Here is a 17,674-nt window from a genome sequence, read left to right as displayed (position 1 = left end):
GTCGGACACGACTGAAGTGACGCAGCAGCAGCATGTGGAATAGAAAAGGGGTAAAGTCAGAGTTGAATGCAGGTAGGGAAAATTCATTCATAGGGTACCTATACAGAATAGGTGGTGGTGGTGGTTTAGTTACTAAGTTGTGTCTGAATCTTGCAACCACATGGATTGTAGTCTGCCAGGCTCCTCTGTCCATGGGATTTCCTAGGCAAGAATATTGGAGTGGGTTGCCATACCCATTTCTTCCTGATCCAGGGGTTGAATTGTCATCTGCACTGCAAGTGGATTGTTTACACTTAGCCACCAGGGAAGCCCCTCTAGACAGTATTCTATCCTGCTAACTCAGCCTGAGCATTCAGGGAACTGACCTTAGGAGAAATGCAAAATCTCTATAATGAAATATGGTCTTAAAAATATGGACTTAGAGTAAATAAGCTGGGAAAGGCGAGAGAAGGTGCTGTCTCCATCTTGTTGGCATATGCTACTCCTGCGACATTGTGGAGATGGGGAGCATCTTGGGGCTGTGCTCCATGGCGAGCTGGATACCATGTTTGTGTGGCAGTGCCCTGTGTTTGCTGTGCCGATGCTGTCCTAGTGGAAATAACTCCACTGTAACTAGGTTGATCTATGCACTTTTTTTTGCTTGTTGGAATGTGTGTAGCTTGTGTAATGTTGATACCTGGAATGGAAGAACAGCTGAATAAGATTCCTGGATTTTGTGAGAATGAGAAAGGAATGGTCCCTTGTAATATTCTGGTTGGCTGTAAAGCTGTATACCGATTGTGTTTTGGCTTGGCTATGTTCTATCTTCTTCTCACTCTCTTAATGATCAAAGTGAAGAGCAGCAGTGACCCTAGAGCTGCAATACACAATGGATTCTGGTTCTTTAAATTTGCTGCAGCAATTGCAATTATTACTGGGGCCTTCTTCATTCCAGAAGGAACTTTTACAACTGTGTGGTTTTATGTAGGCATGGCAGGTGCCTTTTGCTTCATTCTCATACAGCTAGTCTTACTCATTGATTTTGCCCATTCATGGAATGAATCATGGGTTGTAAAAATGGAAGAGGGGAACTCGAGATGTTGGTATGCAGCTTTGTTATCAGCTACAGCCCTGAATTATCTGCTGTCTTTAGTTGCTATCATCCTGTTTTTTGTTTACTATACTCATCCAGCCAGTTGTGCAGAAAATAAAGCATTCATCAATGTCAACATGCTCCTCTGCCTTGGTGCTTCTATAATGTCCATACTGCCAAAAATCCAAGAATCACAACCAAGATCTGGTTTGTTACAGTCTTCAGTGATTACAGTCTACACAATGTATTTGACATGGTCTGCTATGACCAATGAACCAGAAACAGAATGTAACCCAAGTCTACTGAACATAATTGGATATAATACAACAAGGACTATCTCAAAGGAGGGGCAGTCTGTACAGTGGTGGCATACTCAAGGAATTATTGGACTAATCCTCTTTTTACTGTGTGTATTTCATTCAAGCATCCATACTTCAAACAATAGTCAGGTTAATAAACTGACTCTAACAGTCAGTTTAGTTGATGAATCAACACTAATAGAAGATGGTGGAGCCAGAAATGATGGGTCACTTGAGGATGGTGATGATGTTCACCAAGCCGTAGATAATGAAAGAGATGGTGTCACTTACAGTTACTCCTTCTTTCACTTCATGCTTTTCCTGGCTTCGCTTTATATCATGATGACCCTTACCAACTGGTACAGGTATGAGCCTTCTCGTGAGATGAAAAGTCAGTGGACAGCTGTCTGGGTGAAAATCTCTTCTAGTTGGATCGGCATTGTGCTGTATGTTTGGACACTGGTGGCACCACTTGTTCTTACAAATCGTGATTTTGACTGAATGGGACTTGAGGCATGAAAGTCTCACTTTGATCATCATTTATTTGAAATCAGCAGTATTCCCAACTTTTGTGAAGTTGTGTGTGTGTGTGCTTCCCGTGTAACTTCTCCAGTCTTCTGGCATGAATTAGATTTACCGCTTGCCATTTTATTCATTATAGTCTTGCCAAGCGCATCAATATGCGTTTTAGAATAAATCAAGAGTTGTATGAGTATATTGGTGGTAAGTTAAGAGAAGTGGACATTGTTAGGTTTATTCTCTGCTCTGTACCTGTGAAAAGAGTAAAAACAAAACTGCTTGGCAGTTTGATTTTTAAATTGTGTTAGAACATAAGCTGTTCCAGAAAAATATGAAAAATGTATGGCTGCCTTTTGAAATATTTGATGCCTTGTCCTACAGGATACTGCAAAGAACATGGCTGTCCTAATATTGTAAAAATTGTATAAACAAGTCACAAATGTCAGTTTTCTAAAAACTTTTCAGATTTTTCCCTTGATATGAAGGTAAGGAACATATACAGGTATGGAGTATTTGATTGAAAACAGTGTAGGTTACAGTGGAGACAGAGACACAGAATTTTCAGAGATTTGCTAGTGGTGGGTACTGAATTGAATACCCAGGTAGGCTGTAATGTCCCCTGAGTACAGGTCGTCTTTCATACTAACATAGTGAACTTTGCTTTGGTCATTATAAACACATGCAGATGTGTTAAAGTGTGTTCAGTGGAGAAGTGAGGAACTCTGAATGATTTGGACAAAGATTTTGAAAAGGATAATCATAGGTTACAAGGAAGTTGAAAATCACTTTGAAAGTTTGTTTTGAAAATCAGAGCTGATAAACTGAAGGCTACTAAAGCCTATTTTGCAGTTTCTTCCTGTTCTGTCAAAGTTTAACAGAGAAGAAAGTGAAGCTCAGATACCTAATCAGTGGCAAAACTGGGAAATCCCACATCTGTCAAACACAAATGGCATTTTTCTGGAATTTAAAAATAATTTCTATTCAAATACATGCATAATAGATTTTGCACCATTGTGAGTGGTAGATCATTTATGTGATGTGAATTGCTGATGTCTATCAGCAATTCTACATTGCTGTGTCTAGTATGCCTTCTACACACAAACTGAGGCCAGGAGAATGATGGACTGCTGTAAAATAAACTCCTGCTTAACAGTATACTATTCAGCTCCAAAGATGCTTTTCTATTTGCCACCATCTAATTGAAATATATAGGTTATTAAAAATCTTTCAACTTGAAAATCAAGCAGTATCACTGTTAACTTAGATAGAAACTCTCAGTTGTGTCATTAGTGTCTTAAATCTTAAAATCTACATTTGCTTCTTTTAAGATATTTATTAATGTAAGCAAAATATAACAATTCCTCACCTTTTGTTGTGTTGATATTGTATTCCATGATCTCAAATGGCTGTTTTATCTTTAAATAAATGAATTCAGAGGAAAAAAAATATGGACTTAAGCTGGCATAAGAAGGCTGACTTAGTGTTTGCAAGCTGGTTTTGGTCTTAAATTTCTCAAATATTCATAAAAGTGTTGGATTTGATGAGCAATCAACCCCTTGTAAATGTTTAGGCTTGGAGACATACAAGAAGTATTACCTAGCAACTAAAATTAAAAACAGAAAAAAAAAAACAGACATTTTATTGTGTTCCTGGATTTGTGATCTCAAAATGTCCTTCCTTCTCTAATATTCTTTAGTCCCATGTGTAAAATGTCATGGTCCGGGTGTGGGTTGGAAAAGAATTTCCAGACATGAGACAGAATGAGAGGGAAATAAAGTTTATTAGAGTGGGAGATGCTGTTAGAACAGCAGGCCAGCTCAAGGGAGAACAGATGTTAAACAGGGGTCCTTAGTCCACTTTTATAGCCAGCGTACAAGGAGTGGGATAGAGGTCTTTCAGGTCATTTACTGATTGTATGAGGCATGTATACTGGGTAGGAGGAAGAGTAGGGCAAACACCTTCTCCCTGTGGGGTAGGAGGGGAGACAGGTTATACTGTTCCATTAATAGTTACAGCATGGAGGAGGAAAGGATGATAAGGGCTTGGTTTTTCTGTTCCTGCATTCCAAGACTCTCCTTGGTTTTGTCTGCTCTTTCATCCTTGGGTCACCACATAAATGGGTGCAAAGAAAGAGGTGACTATTTTGGTCATCAATAAAGACATGCTCACAACTGAGAACTTAGGAATATTCCAGAAGTACTGGGGTGTATATTCAAGTATGAAGACTTTATTTATGGGTTGCTTAAATCCAATGTATGAACACTTATCTGGATGCCTCTACATTTGTTTTGCTTATTTAACACTCTTCTTTTTCAAAAGATGCCCCATCAACATGGAACCACAGAATCTTACACGTGTCTCAGAATTCCTCCTGCTGGGACTCTCAGATGATCCAGAACTTCAGCTCCTCCTCTTTGGACTCTTCCTGTCCATGTACCTGGTGACCATGCTTGGGAACCTGCTCATCATCCTGGCTTTCATCTCTGATTCCCACCTCCACACTCCCATGTACTTCTTTCTCTCCAATCTGTCATTGACTGACATCAGTATCAGCACCACCACTGTCCCCAAGATGCTAGTGAACCTCCAGATGCACAGCAAATCCATCACCTATGCAGGATGCCTAGCTCAGATATCCTTCTTTTCTCTTTTTGCATGTTTGGAGAGTCTTCTTCTGACAGTGATGGCCTATGACCGGTTGGTGGCCATTTGTCACCCCCTATACTATCTGGTCATCATGAACCCCCGCACCTGTGGCTTATTGGTCCTGGCATCATTTTTCACCAGCTTTTTGACCTCCCAACTGCACTACTTGATGATGTCACAGCTTACCTTCTGTGCAGATACGGAAATCCCTCATTTCTTTTGTGACCTTTCTCAACTCCTCAAGCTTGCCTGTTCAGACACCTCCATCAATAATATATTAATCCTTTTTATTGGTACCATTTTTGGTGGAGTTCCACTCTCAGGAGTTCTTTACTCTTATTATCGAATTATTTCCTCCATTCTCAGAGTCTCATCATCAGGTGGGAATTACAAAGCCTTTTCCACATGTGGCTCTCACCTGGCAATTGTTTGTTTGTTTTATGGAACAGGTCTTGGTGTATACCTCAGCTCAGCTGTTTCATCTTCCCCCAGGAAGGGTGCCGTGGCCTCAGTGATGTACGCTGTGGTCACCCCTATGCTGAACCCCATCATCTACAGTCTAAGGAACAAGGACATCAAGAGTGCCCTGTGGAGGATTACCCATGGGATTGCCTAATCTTAACACCTGTTCCATTCTTTTCTTTTGGGTCATAAGATTGGAAAAGGTGGTAAAATTAAATATGTGCAACGAGAAGTTCTGAATCTCCAGTTACATAGTGTATATGCATCTCTGCTTTCTGTTTGTTACCAAGTCCAAACTTGCTTTGCTTACTGCATTGGAAGCTAATAAATCAGGAGACAAGGTGTTGAGGCAAGAAATAATAATTTATTTAGAAAACCAGCAGATGGAAAAGATGGGAGGCTAGTGTCTCAAAATAGCCATCTTATCAGGGCCTGGCTGCCAGATTCTTTTATAGAAAAGGGAAAGGGAGGTGAGGAAGTAAAGCCAAATATCTCCTGAAATGACCAACCTCAGGGGAAGGGAGGTGTTAATTTCATTTTCCTTGCAGCCATTCACAGATGGACAGGGTCAGAGTGCTTCCCTGAACAAAGGCACTTTGGTTTAACATTCAGGCAGAGGATCAGGTTCTGCAGGCAGGCCATTATGTATAGATAGTATCCTTTTCATGAACAAAAGCAACAGGAAGAAAAGGTTAAAGTAAAAGAAATAGATCCAAGGTGTCGTCAGATTTTTTTTCTTTCTTATATTTTTCCTCTTAGAATAACTCTAATGGTTTGATAAGTTATTTTAGACTCCCCCACTTAAATCATATTCCCACCTGGATTTTGCACAGCACATCAATATACCATTCTCACTTTTTTATGCATGATCCAGGACTCCTGGCCATGGGCAGTCTTGTTTCTATCACTGCAAAATAATCATAGCCCTCTCATTTTTGCTATATTGTTTCTATACTTATGGCAGAAAGTGAAGAGGAACTAAAAAGTCTCTTGATGAAAGTGCAAGAGGAGAGTGAAAAAGTTGGTTTAAAGCTCAACATTCAGAAAACTAAGATCATGGCATCTGGTCCCATCACTTCATGGGAAATAGATGGGGAAACAGTGGAAACAGTGTCAGACTTGTTTTTCTGGGCACCAAAATCACTGCAGATGGTGATTGCAGCCATGAAATTAAAAGACGCTTACTCCTTGGAAGGAAAGTTATGACCAACCTAGATAGCATATTCAAAAGCAGAGACATTGCCAACAAAGGTTCATCTAGTCAAGGCTATGGTTTTTCCAGTAGTCATGTATGGATGCGAGAGTTGGACTGTGAAGAAGGCTGAGCACCAAAGAATTGATGCTTTTGAACTATGGTGTTGGAGAAGACTCTTGAGAGTCCCTTGGACTGCAAGGAGATCCAACCAGTCCGTTCTGAAGGAGATCAGCCCTGGGATTTCTTTGGAAGGAATAATGCTAAAGCTGAAACTCCAGTACTTTGGCCACCTCATGCGAAGAGTTGACTCATTGGAAAAGAGTCTGATGCTGGGAGGGATTGGGGGCAGGATGAGAAGGGGACAACAGAGGATGAGATGGCTGGATGGCATCACCGACTCGATGGACTTGAGTTTGAGTGAACTTCGGGAGCTGGTGATGGACAGGGAGGCCTGGCATGCTGAAATTCATGGGGTCGCAAAGAGTCAGAAATGACTGAGCAGCTGAACTGAACTGAACTAAACTGACTGATACTGTTTTCAATGGCTTTTCCCCCACACTTTGATATGAGGGTCAAGACATTTAGTATATTTTTTGTTCATAATGATCTTGGTCTAATTTTTGAGAAAGTCACCAACTCAATGGACATAAGTTTGAGTAAACTCTGAGAGTTGGTGATGGACAGGGAAGCCTGGCGTGCTGCGGCCCATGGAGTTGCAAAGAGTCGGACATGACTGAGTGACTGAACTGAATTGAGGATGATGAATTTCCTATCTTAATCGGGGTATTTTGAAAATGAAGTGAGAAACTATTAACTGAGTTTTCAACTGGAACTTTCCTTTGAAAACTGAGCATATGCTTCCCAAAGAGTAGATAAGAGTATCTACCAGAGCAAAGTCAATTCCCAATTTTTATGATAATTCTCTTTGCCATTCCATTTAACTTCTCCCCAATAATATTATATAGCCAGATGGAAAGGGGTAAAAATTGAATGACTCCACTAAAACGAGGACCTAAAGTAGTTGAACTGCCCCTAAGAGAGTGTAGAATGGCGGCTGCCAGAGGCTTTGGGAGAAAGAAAGGGGAGTTAGTGTTTAATGGCGACAGATTTTCACTTGGGGAAGATAAAATGGTCTTGAAGGTGAATGGTGGTGATGACTGGAAAACAATGTGAAGGTACTTAAGGCAACTGAACTGTACAGTTAAAAATACTTTAGATGGTAGGTTTTATGTTATGTTGTGAGACGGAGTATTTCCTGCCATATCAGAAAACAAGGATGTCATGGTCACTAGTGATTCTAGCCCTCCAGTGTGAGATGGTGAGCCCTAAGGGCACTCAGGAAGAAGAAGAATACTTGTGATCTAACAGCCATCAGACTGCAGCTACTCTATGGTGAGCCATAGGGAGCTCAGGATGTGAAAAACACAGGCTACTGGCCTCAGATAGCTGAGATACATATGAAAGGAATGGTTTCAGTAATGAGCCCAGACTCTTGAATCTTCCCGTACACAGAAAAGCACTAAATTCCTTAACTTGGGGTATCTGGTTTCCTTTAATTCACAAAAATAGTTTCAACATTCAGACTACTTGCCTTTGTGTAGAGAAACTTCTATATAACCCACCTCCTCCCTCAGCCTCCTCAAACCATTTCTTTCAGGGTTACTTGAGATGTCTCCCTGCTTAAGTCCTAAAATTTCCTGCTGAATAAAGCATAACTCTCAACTCTTAGGTCATGAATATATTTTTAAAATTTAATTTCTATTGAAGGATAGTTGCTTAACATTATTGTATTGTTTTCTGCCATATGTCAACATGAATCAGCCATAGGTACACATATGTAAATATATGTTGTCTCCCTCTTGAACCTCCCTCTCACCCCATCCTACCCCTCTAGGTTGTCACAGAGCACCGATTGAGCTCCCTAAATCATACAGCAAATTCCCACTGGCTATCTATTTTACATATGATAGTGCATATGTTTCCTTGATATTCTATTTGTCCCACCTTCTCCTTCCCCTGCCTTGTCCACAAGTTTGTTCTCTATGTCTGCATCTCTATTGCTGCCCTGCAAATAGGTTCATCATCACCATCTCTCTAGATTCCATAAATATGCATTAAGATATGATATTTGTTTCTGATTTACTTCATCTGTATAATAGACTCTAGGTTTGTCCACCTCATTAGCAATTGACTCAAATTGATGTCAAAAGTGATATCTTACTGTAGTTTTGATTTTCATTTATCTTATAATGAATGATGTTGAGCATCTTTTCATGTGTTTATTAGCCATCGGTATGTCTTCTTTGGAGAAATGTCTGTTTAGATGTTTTGCCCACTTTTTGATTGGGTTGTTTGTTTTTCTGGTGTTGAGTGCATGAACTGCTTGTGTATTTTGAAAATTAATCCTTTGTCAGTTGTTTCATTTGCTATAATTTTCTCCCATTCTGAGTGTTATCTTTTGACCTTGTTTATAGTTTCCTTTGCTTTGCAAAAGATTTTAAATTTAATTAGGCCCCATTTGTTTCTTTTTTTTTTTTCCCATTACTTTAGGAGATGGATCAGAAAGGATCTTACTGTGATTTATGTCATAGACTGTTCTATGTTTTCTTAGGTATGAATATTTTTTAAGTTGACAGTTGTTTTACCACAATAAAAAAATCTCCTGCAGGAATGAAAGATATAGTGCTTGAACACTGGATGTTATTAAGCCATCAGCAATCAACTCCTAGAGGGATCTGCCTCAGCTAGAGGAGCCCCCAAGCAGTCCACTTTTGATGACTATGTGATGTAGGGGTGTAAGCATTTGGCTCCTTTGCCCCAACTCCAGCCAACTCTAAGGATCACTGTAGCTCCAGAGCTTCCTTGTGGTTTTCAGAGACCTTTGATGGGCTTCAACTTGGCTTGATGTTTTCTACTCCCTTCCTTACTACAAAGAGTTTGTGAATCAGCAGAGTCTAAGGGAACACTCACAAGACTGCCCTCTATCAGACACCAGCACAAGTTCAAGCATGTCCAGGGCCACCCTTGTTATAGGCCAATTTGCTACAAATTTGGGAACTTCCTCACATTCAATAATTCTCAAACATGATTCAAACTGAGAGGACTCCCTCAAGTTCTGTCATTCACTAGGATGACTCAGATCTCAGAAAAGCACTCTACTCATTATAATAGTTTTATTATAGCAAAAGGATACAAATTAGAACCAGCTAAAGGGAGGTACACATAGAACATAACTCACCTGAAGAGAAAAAAATTGAGCTAGAATGTTAAATTACTTTAAAGTTAATATTCCAGTAAAATTAGAACTAGAATTGGGGCTGTCATTCAAAATACCAAAAAACATAAATCTCTAAGGCATAAAATCCTAAACCCAAAACAAGGACTATGGATAAAAAAATAGAAAGTTCTCAGAGACATAAATCTAAACTGAGAAATTAGAAATACAATCAGAATCTTGGTATGGAAGACCTAAATCTCTCTCACTTACATGACCGATTCAATAGATTTGCAGATATAAAAGTCATATATTGTTTTCTCTAATTTAAAAAATGTGTTTGAACTTTATGAGGTAAATAACTTGGAAATCAGAGGTGAGGCATAGAGGTCAGCCCCCTCCTGAGAAGAGGACAGGTTTATATCCTTCCTAATATATTCACTTTACTTGTTTTCCTCCACCATGAAATTAGCAAATCCTCAGAGACACAGAGACCATGGACCAAGTTGGCTAATTATCTGCTATGTGCATGAAGGTCTCAAGGCTGTATCACTATAAATAATCAGCCTGGGCTTCCCAGTTCTTTATATAGCCAGCTCCAGCCAATGGGTTCCATATCTGTGTGTCTCATGCTCCTGAAGTTATTGTCTGTACCAGAAGGCACATACATGAATCTGTCTTACTGGAATTCCTGAGGACAAAGCCTCTGTCCTCAAGTAACACCAGGTATGGGAGGGGCATTCCTGCTCCAGCAGAGACATGGCACAGCCCAGTGAGTGCCAAGTGCAATGGGAGATACTGAATGCAGAAGGAATTGGGGAGACTTATTTACTTATCATCAGAGTAGTGGGACAGTTGGGACAGCCAGTGGGAGGGCACCAAAATGCATAGTTCGGCTCGGAGGCCTATGAAGTGAATGTTGTTGTTAGTGGTGGGGATCGTATAACTCACTTACATTTCCGTTTTCCTCCCACACTGGTTCTATCTTCTTTGGTCATTTTTTCTACCTGATCAGGAAATAGATCCTTCTAAAACATCTAATAAGTGCTCAAAATGATCGTGAAGGTGATGATGAAAATGATGACAGTACGGGCTTCCTTGGTGGCTCAGGGTTAAGGAATTCACTTGGCCAATGCAGGAGACATGCGTTCAATCCTTGGTCTGGGAAGATCCCACACTCTGAGCAGCAACTAATCCTGTGCTCCACAACTATTAAGGGCATGTGCTCTAGAGTCCTGGAGCTGCTAACTATTGAGCCCATGGATGGCAAATACTGGAGTCCATCTCTGCAACGAGAAGCCTCTGGAATGAGAAACCTGTGCACTGCAATGAAGCATGGCCACCGCCCGCCCCCATCCGGCTGCAACTAGGGAAAAGCCTGCATAGTAATGAAGATCCACCATAACCAAAAATAAATTTAAAAAATTATTTTAAAAAATCCTTTCATTTAAAAATATTTTAAAAAATGATAACAGTAACCACAACATCACAAAACCTTACTCAATGATTCTAAAAGCCAAGTTCTGATCTAAGTTTATTATGCAGCCTGTTTCCTATTATATGCATTTTTCACCTCTCAAAGAAAGTCAGATGCATTATCGTTATTTTACAGTTAGGATAGAAACAGTTTTCTTTAATGTAATTTTGATCAATCCCTGGGGTATAAAGTGTAAAGTCAGATTTGAAAGCAGAAAATGAAATTCCACCCATAGGGTGCCTAGACAGTATTTCTGTTCTGCTAACTCAACCTGCATTCAGGGAGCTGAATTTAGGACAAACGCAAACTCTCTGTTGGGCTTTCCTGGTGACTCGGGGGTAAAGAATCCATCTGCCAATGCAGGAGACAGTGGTTCCATCCTTGGGTCGGGAAGATCCCCTGGAGAGGGAATGGCAACCCACTCCAGTATTCTTGCCTAGAGAATCCCATGGACAGAGGAGCCTGGCAGTCTACAATCCATGAGATTGCACAGAGTTGGACATGACTGAAACGACTTAGCACACATGCATACGAACTCGCTATAAGGGAGAAATGACTTGAAAGGCTCTAAACCTGACATTAGAAGGGTAACTTAGGGTGTTTGTGTTTGTGTGTACATGTGTGTGTGTGCTCTCAGTCATGCCCAACTCTTTACGACCCCATGGACTGTAGCTAGCAAGGCTCTTCTGTCCATGAAATTTTCCAGACAAGAATACTGGAGCGGGTTGCCATTTTGTACTCCAAGGGATCTTTCCCACCCAGGTATCAAACCAACACTGGCAGGCAGATTCTTTATTGGAGCTGGTTGTTGCTGTTGTTCAGTTGCTAAGTTGTGCCTGACTCTTTGTGACCCTATGAACTGTAGCACTCCAGGCTTCCCTGTCCTTCACCATCTCCTGGAGTTTGTTCAAACTCATGTCCATTGAGTCAATGAAGCCATCCAACCATCTCATACTCTGTCATCTGCTTCTCCTTCTGCCTTCAATCATTCCCAGCATCAGGGTCTTTTGGCTATTTGCATCAGGTGGCCAAAGTATTGCAGCTTCAGCTTCAGCATCAATCCTTTCAATGAATATTTAGGGTTCATTTCCTTTAGAATTGACTGGTTTGATCTCCTTGCAGTCCAAGGGACTCTCAAGAATCTTCTCCAGCACCACATTTCTTTTTAATATTTATTTACTTAGTTGCACCTGGTCTTAGTTGTAGCACACAGGATCTTCTTTCTTCCATTATAGCATGTGGGATCTTCAGGTCCAGCACCACAATTTGAAGGCATCAATTCTTCAGCGCTCATTGGAAGTTGAGGGGTAGTTTCATTTTCAGCACCAAACCTGGGGGAACAGCTCCCTGCCTGGCACTCCTGTTAATTCTAGTACACCATTACTTCTTTACCAGTGAGTTACCTGGGAAGCCTCCACATGTCCTACAAATGGATATTACTGATCCTACTTCAGTGTAAGGGATACCAGCATAGAAGTGGAGAGATTTACACACACTCCACCTTTAGAAGGCTGAAAGATGTGGGTCTCACACAAAGGCTTCTTAATTCCAGTCTCAAGTCTCTGTAGTTCCTGAGTGAATTATTTTCTTTTGAAACCTTCTTTAGTCCCAGATGAGCAAATGCAATTAGAACCATGGATTGCTTCTTCTGGGATCTGGTGAGTCTATCCGTGAATTAGTAGAATGGAACAAGTGATTTGCAGGGGGCTTTTATATGAATATTATTGAGATAGGGTTTTCTATGAATAATAATGCATTTTTCAGACAATTTTGTAAATCTGAGCCATGGAAATATCATTCTTTTTGAAAAATGGAAATGTTCATATGACTCTATCATGAAAAGCCTCGCAAGTCAAATTTCAAGAACCTTTCTGATTTTATACCTTGACAATCAGAGTGTACATTTGCTTTTGTCTGATATTTCCATCAGGAAAATAAGTAATTAATAGTAAAGTTGCACAAGTTTCCATCTTCAAAACTAAAACAGTACTCTTGTATGCATATATATTTTGGAAATCCTCACTTGTGTAGGATAGTGGGTGGCATGATAATTCACTTATCTGTGTCATAATAAGAAACTGAAAAATAAATGAAATTTAACCTTCAGGTAATACTGTGCATCATTTTATGTGTTTATATATATATATATCTATATATATATATATACTTCATATATGTACTTAAGAGATATAGGTACATAGATACATGTCCTTAAGTATATAGATATATATACTTAAAATGCAATACTGTGGTAAATGACAACTTTATGTCAGCTGGAATCTAGGCCAATTTGCAAGAAAACTACTTATAAACACAGAAGTCAATAGAAATATTATGGACACACTGAAAGGAAAATACATCTATTGAATTCATGACAATGTTTATCCTGAACAACACTGAAATGCAGGGGAATAGGACCATATAGGGATAGCAAACCCTCTGTGTTGTTTTTTTTTTTTTCAGTAATAAATATAAGTTCTAATGCAAGTATTGGCTCCCCTGGTAGCTTGGACGGTAAAGCATCTGCCTACAATGCCCGAGACCCGGGTTCGATCCCTGGGTCAGGAAGATCCCCTGGAGAAGGAAATGGCAACCCACTCCAGTATTCATGCCTGTAAAATCCCATGGACTGAGGAGCACCAGGCTACAGTCCATGGGGTCGCAAAGAATCGGACACGACTGAGCAACATTATTAAATATTTATATTTTAATATGTGAAGTGTATAATAATGATGTTAATAATAGGTAACATGAATGCAATATCAATTGACTGCCTGACGATGGTTCTCTACCCTGGCAATATGTTAATATGCCAAAAGGACCTATGGGTAGAGATTCTGGTTTAATTGCTTCTAGGCTGTACCCAGTCCATAGTTAAATTATAAAAGATCAAAAGGTAATTATAGTATGTGTATGGATGAGTCCCTTTGCTATTTACCTGAAACTACCAGAACATTTTTTGTTAATCACCATATATACCCATGGCAGATTCATGTCAATGTATCACAAAACCACTACAATAGTGTAAAGCAATCAGCCTCCAATTAAAATAAATAAATTTATATTTTAAAAAAATTTTAATAAAATTTTTTTAAAAAGTGAAAAAAAATCACCTATACACCAATACAAAATAAAAAGTTTTTTAAAAAGGTAATTATAAAGATGAACTAACACTGACAACCACTGTGTAACCTGGTTAGGTCTGTGAAACTAATATACCCATTTTATAGATGAATAAACTACCCCAGTGTTTGTGATATTAGTCTTTGGTTTTCTCCCTTTTGATTTTTCCCATATTATATCTTGTTTTGACCTGGCATGAGAAATGAAGACCTGCATTGCCTTCAGGAAGCTCAATGTAGGAGAAACACAATTACTTGGTAAGAAAGAATGACTTGAAAAGGCGTTTAAAAGCTGGCATAAGAAGACCAGCTTAGAGTTTGAGACCTGGCTTTAGTCTGGAATTTCTTGATTGTTTATATGAGAGTTAGATTTGATGAGAAATCAACTCTTCACATATGTTTAGGATTAGAGACTTATTTAAGAAGTGTTACCTAGCCACTGCAAACAAAAACAAGAAAAAGCAAACTCAGCCTCAGATCTTTCTCCAAGAGCGTGTAACACTGATAGAAAAAAAACCTGCAAAAAATAGGTACACAGTGTTTATTAATTATTACTGAATCACTGGTGTACCATATATTAATGTTATCTTTAAGATCAGTGATGCCATATGATTTTGCACTTCTAACAATTAGTTATTATCAAAATGTGAAGCCCATCAAGGCTAAATATTTGTGTTGGATGTGTAAGTTAAGAGACATTGATCAGACAATCTGCACATTGGAATGAGCATTTTACTCCAAGAAAGACAGATGTCAAAATTAAATAAAAAGATTTCCCTCATGGTCCAGGGGCTAAGACTCCATGTTCCCAATGCAGGGGGACCGGGTTCAATCCCTGGTCAGGGAACTTGATCCCATATGCTGCAACAGAGATACCATGTGCTACAATTAAGACCTCCCACAGACAAATAAATAATAAATATTTTTAAACCCAAATGAAGAAACATTCTAAAAGATAATTGGTATGTAAAAATGGTATCTGACTATGAATATTTGAGTTTAATTTATAGTCCAGTGATTATGGGTTTTAAGTATTTAGGATTACCCTATAAATAAGGGAATTTTTGTACTGTATTTGAATAGGATAAAGTACATTTGAATGCTTTATAAGTGTACTTTAAATTTTTTTTATTAGGATATAGTTGATTCACGGTGTTGTGTTAGTTTCAGGTATACAGCAAAGTGAGTCTTTTATAAATGTCTGTACTTTTACTCTTTTTAAGATTATTTTTCCCATATAGGCCATTACAGAGTATGGAGTAGAGTTCCTTGTACAGTAGGTCCTTATCAGTCATCTGTTTTATATATAGGAGTGTATACCTGTCAATCCCAACCTTCCAATTTATCCTGTCCCCCCCAGTAACCATGAGTCTGTTTTCTACGTCTGTAACTTTATTGTTTTGTAAATCAATACATTTGTACCCTTTTTTTAAGATTCCACAAATATAATATCATATGATATTTGTCTTTCTCTGTCTGACTTACTTCACTCAGTATGACAATCTCTAGGTACATGTTGCAAATGAAATTATTTTGTTATTTTTGTGGCTCAGTAATAGTCCACTGTCAGTCAGTTCAGTTCAGTTGCTCACTTGTGTCCAACTCTTTGCGACCCCAAGGACTGCAGCACGCCAGGCTTCCTTGTCTATCACCAGCTCCTGGAGCTTATTAAAACTCACGTCCATCAAGTTGGTAATACCATTCAACCATCTCATCCTCTGTCATCCCCCTTTCCTCCAGCCTTCAATTTTTCCCAGCATCAGGGTCTTTTCCAATGAGTCAGTTCTTCATATCAGGTGGCCAAAGTATTGGAGTTTCAGCTTCAGCATCAGTCCTTCCAAAGAATATTCAGGACTGATTTCCTTTAGGATGGACTGGTTGGATCTCCTTGCAGTCCAAGGGACTTTCAAGAGTCTTCACCAACACCACAGTTCAAAAGCATCAATTTTTCAGCGCTCAGCTTTCTTAATAGTCCAACTCTCATATCCATACATGACTACTGGAAAAGCCATAGCTTTGACTAGATAGACCTTTGTTGGCAAAGTATGTCTCTGCTTTTTAATATGCTGTCTAGTTTGGTCATAGTTTTTCTTCCAATTAGCAAGCATCTTTTAATTTCATGGCTGCAGTCACCATCTGCAGTGATTTGGGGGCCCAGAAAAATAGTCTCTCACTGTTTTCATTGTTTCCCCATCTATTTCCACTGTTCAGTTCAGTTCAGTTTAGTCGCTCAGTTGTGTCCGACTCTTTGCGACCCCATGAACTGTAACACATCAGGCCTCCTTGTCCATCATCAACTCCCAGAATCCACCCAAACCCATGTCCATTGAGTCAGTGATGCCATCAGTCATTTCCACTGTAATGTACTTTAATTAGAACTATATTTTTAAGAAGGAGAATACATTTTATTCTATATTTTCCCTTCAAAACTAGGGGGCACATAATTTGCTGTGTGTATGGACTTGTTATTTCACAATCTCCTTACTTCACTCATATTCTTTGGCCCCATGACTCTAAAATGGGTGTATAGACAAGTGAATATTCTTGGCATCAATAAAGAAGAGCTCTTAATTGAGAAATACTGCTGCATGTACTTCCGTGTTTGATACTCAAGTCTGAATACATTATGTGTGAATTGTTTGAATCCAAAGTATGGACATTTATTCAGGTTCCTGTATATTTATTTCCTGTATTAAACACTCTCTTCTTTTTCAAAAGGTGGTCCATCTACATGGAATCACAGAATCTAACAGGTGTCTCAGAATTCCTCCTCCTGGGCCTCTCAGATGATCCAAACCTGCAGCTCCTTCTTTTTGGGCTCTTCCTGTCCCTGTACCTGATGACCTTGTTTGGGAACCTGCTCATCATCCTAGTCATCAGCTCTGATCCCCACCTCCACATCCCAATGTATTTCTTCCTTTCCAGTTTGTCCTTGGCTGACATCAGTATCAGCACCACCACCATCCCCAAGATGCTGGTGAACCTCCAGACATACAACAAATCCATCACCTATAGAGGGTGTCTGACTCAGTTAACCTTTTTTTCTCTTTTTGCATTTTTGGAGAGTCTCCTCCTGACAGTGATGGCCTATGATCGGTTGGTGGCCATTTGTAACCCTCTACACTACCTGGTCATCATGAATCCCCGTACCTGTGGCGTGTTGGTCCTGGCATCATTTTTCATCAGCTTTTTGACCTCCCTGCTGCACTACTTGATGATGTTACAGCTTACCTTCTGCGCAAATGTAAAAATCCCTCATTTCTTTTGTGATCCTCCTCAACTTGTCAACCTTGCCTGTTTCAACACCTCCATCAGTAACCTATTAATCTATTTCATTGGTACTATCTTCGGTGGAGTTCCACTCTTAGGAATCCTTTACTCTTATGCTCGAATTATATCCTCCATTCTAAGAGTCTCCTCACCAGATGGGAAGTGCAAAGCCTTCTCCACCTGTGGCTCTCACCTGTCAGTTGTTTGCTTATTTTTTGGAACAGGCCTTGGGATGTACGTTAGTTCAACTGTCTTATCTTCCCCCAGGAAGAGTGCAGTGGCCTCGGTGATGTACACTGTAGTCACCCCTATGCTGAACCCCTTCATCTACAGTCTAAGGAACAAGGACATCAAGAGTGCCCTGTGGAGAATTATCATCAGAAAAGCCTAATTTCAAT

General features: G+C 39.6%; 3 protein-coding genes across 3 annotated transcripts; all 3 read left to right on the top strand.

Annotated features, from left to right (window-relative positions):
* The first annotated feature begins 426 nt into the window (after window positions 1-426).
* Window positions 427-2,448, top strand: LOC133250617 (serine incorporator 1-like). Its single transcript, XM_061422043.1, is given in 2 exon segments — window positions 427-632; window positions 634-2,448. Coding segments are annotated over 2 exon segments (1,371 nt in total). The 5' UTR covers window positions 427-500; the 3' UTR covers window positions 1,873-2,448.
* Window positions 2,449-3,869: 1,421 nt separating this feature from the next.
* LOC133251973 (olfactory receptor 7E178-like) lies at window positions 3,870-5,152 on the top strand. The gene has a single exon (XM_061424743.1). It carries the CDS (start codon window positions 4,007-4,009, stop codon window positions 5,150-5,152), a length of 1,146 nt encoding a protein of 381 aa, XP_061280727.1. The 5' UTR covers window positions 3,870-4,006.
* Window positions 5,153-16,722: 11,570 nt separating this feature from the next.
* LOC133251972 (olfactory receptor 7E178-like) lies at window positions 16,723-17,674 on the top strand. Its single transcript, XM_061424742.1, has one exon. The coding sequence runs from the start codon at window positions 16,738-16,740 to the stop codon at window positions 17,665-17,667; it is 930 nt and encodes a 309-aa protein (XP_061280726.1). The 5' UTR covers window positions 16,723-16,737; the 3' UTR covers window positions 17,668-17,674.

This window comes from Bos javanicus, chromosome 7, assembly GCF_032452875.1.
Source record: "Bos javanicus breed banteng chromosome 7, ARS-OSU_banteng_1.0, whole genome shotgun sequence".
Lineage (NCBI taxonomy): Eukaryota > Metazoa > Chordata > Mammalia > Artiodactyla > Bovidae > Bos > Bos javanicus.
Note: the sequence above shows the minus strand (reverse complement) of the source record. Positions and strands in the feature narration are given on the sequence as shown.

What these genes read in the sequence shown, in the direction of transcription:
- LOC133251973 (XM_061424743.1), top strand. Translation starts at nt 4,007, where the DNA reads ATGGGTGCAAAGAAAGAGGTGACTATTTTGGTCATCAATAAAGACATG.
- LOC133251972 (XM_061424742.1), top strand. Translation starts at nt 16,738, where the DNA reads ATGGAATCACAGAATCTAACAGGTGTCTCAGAATTCCTCCTCCTGGGC.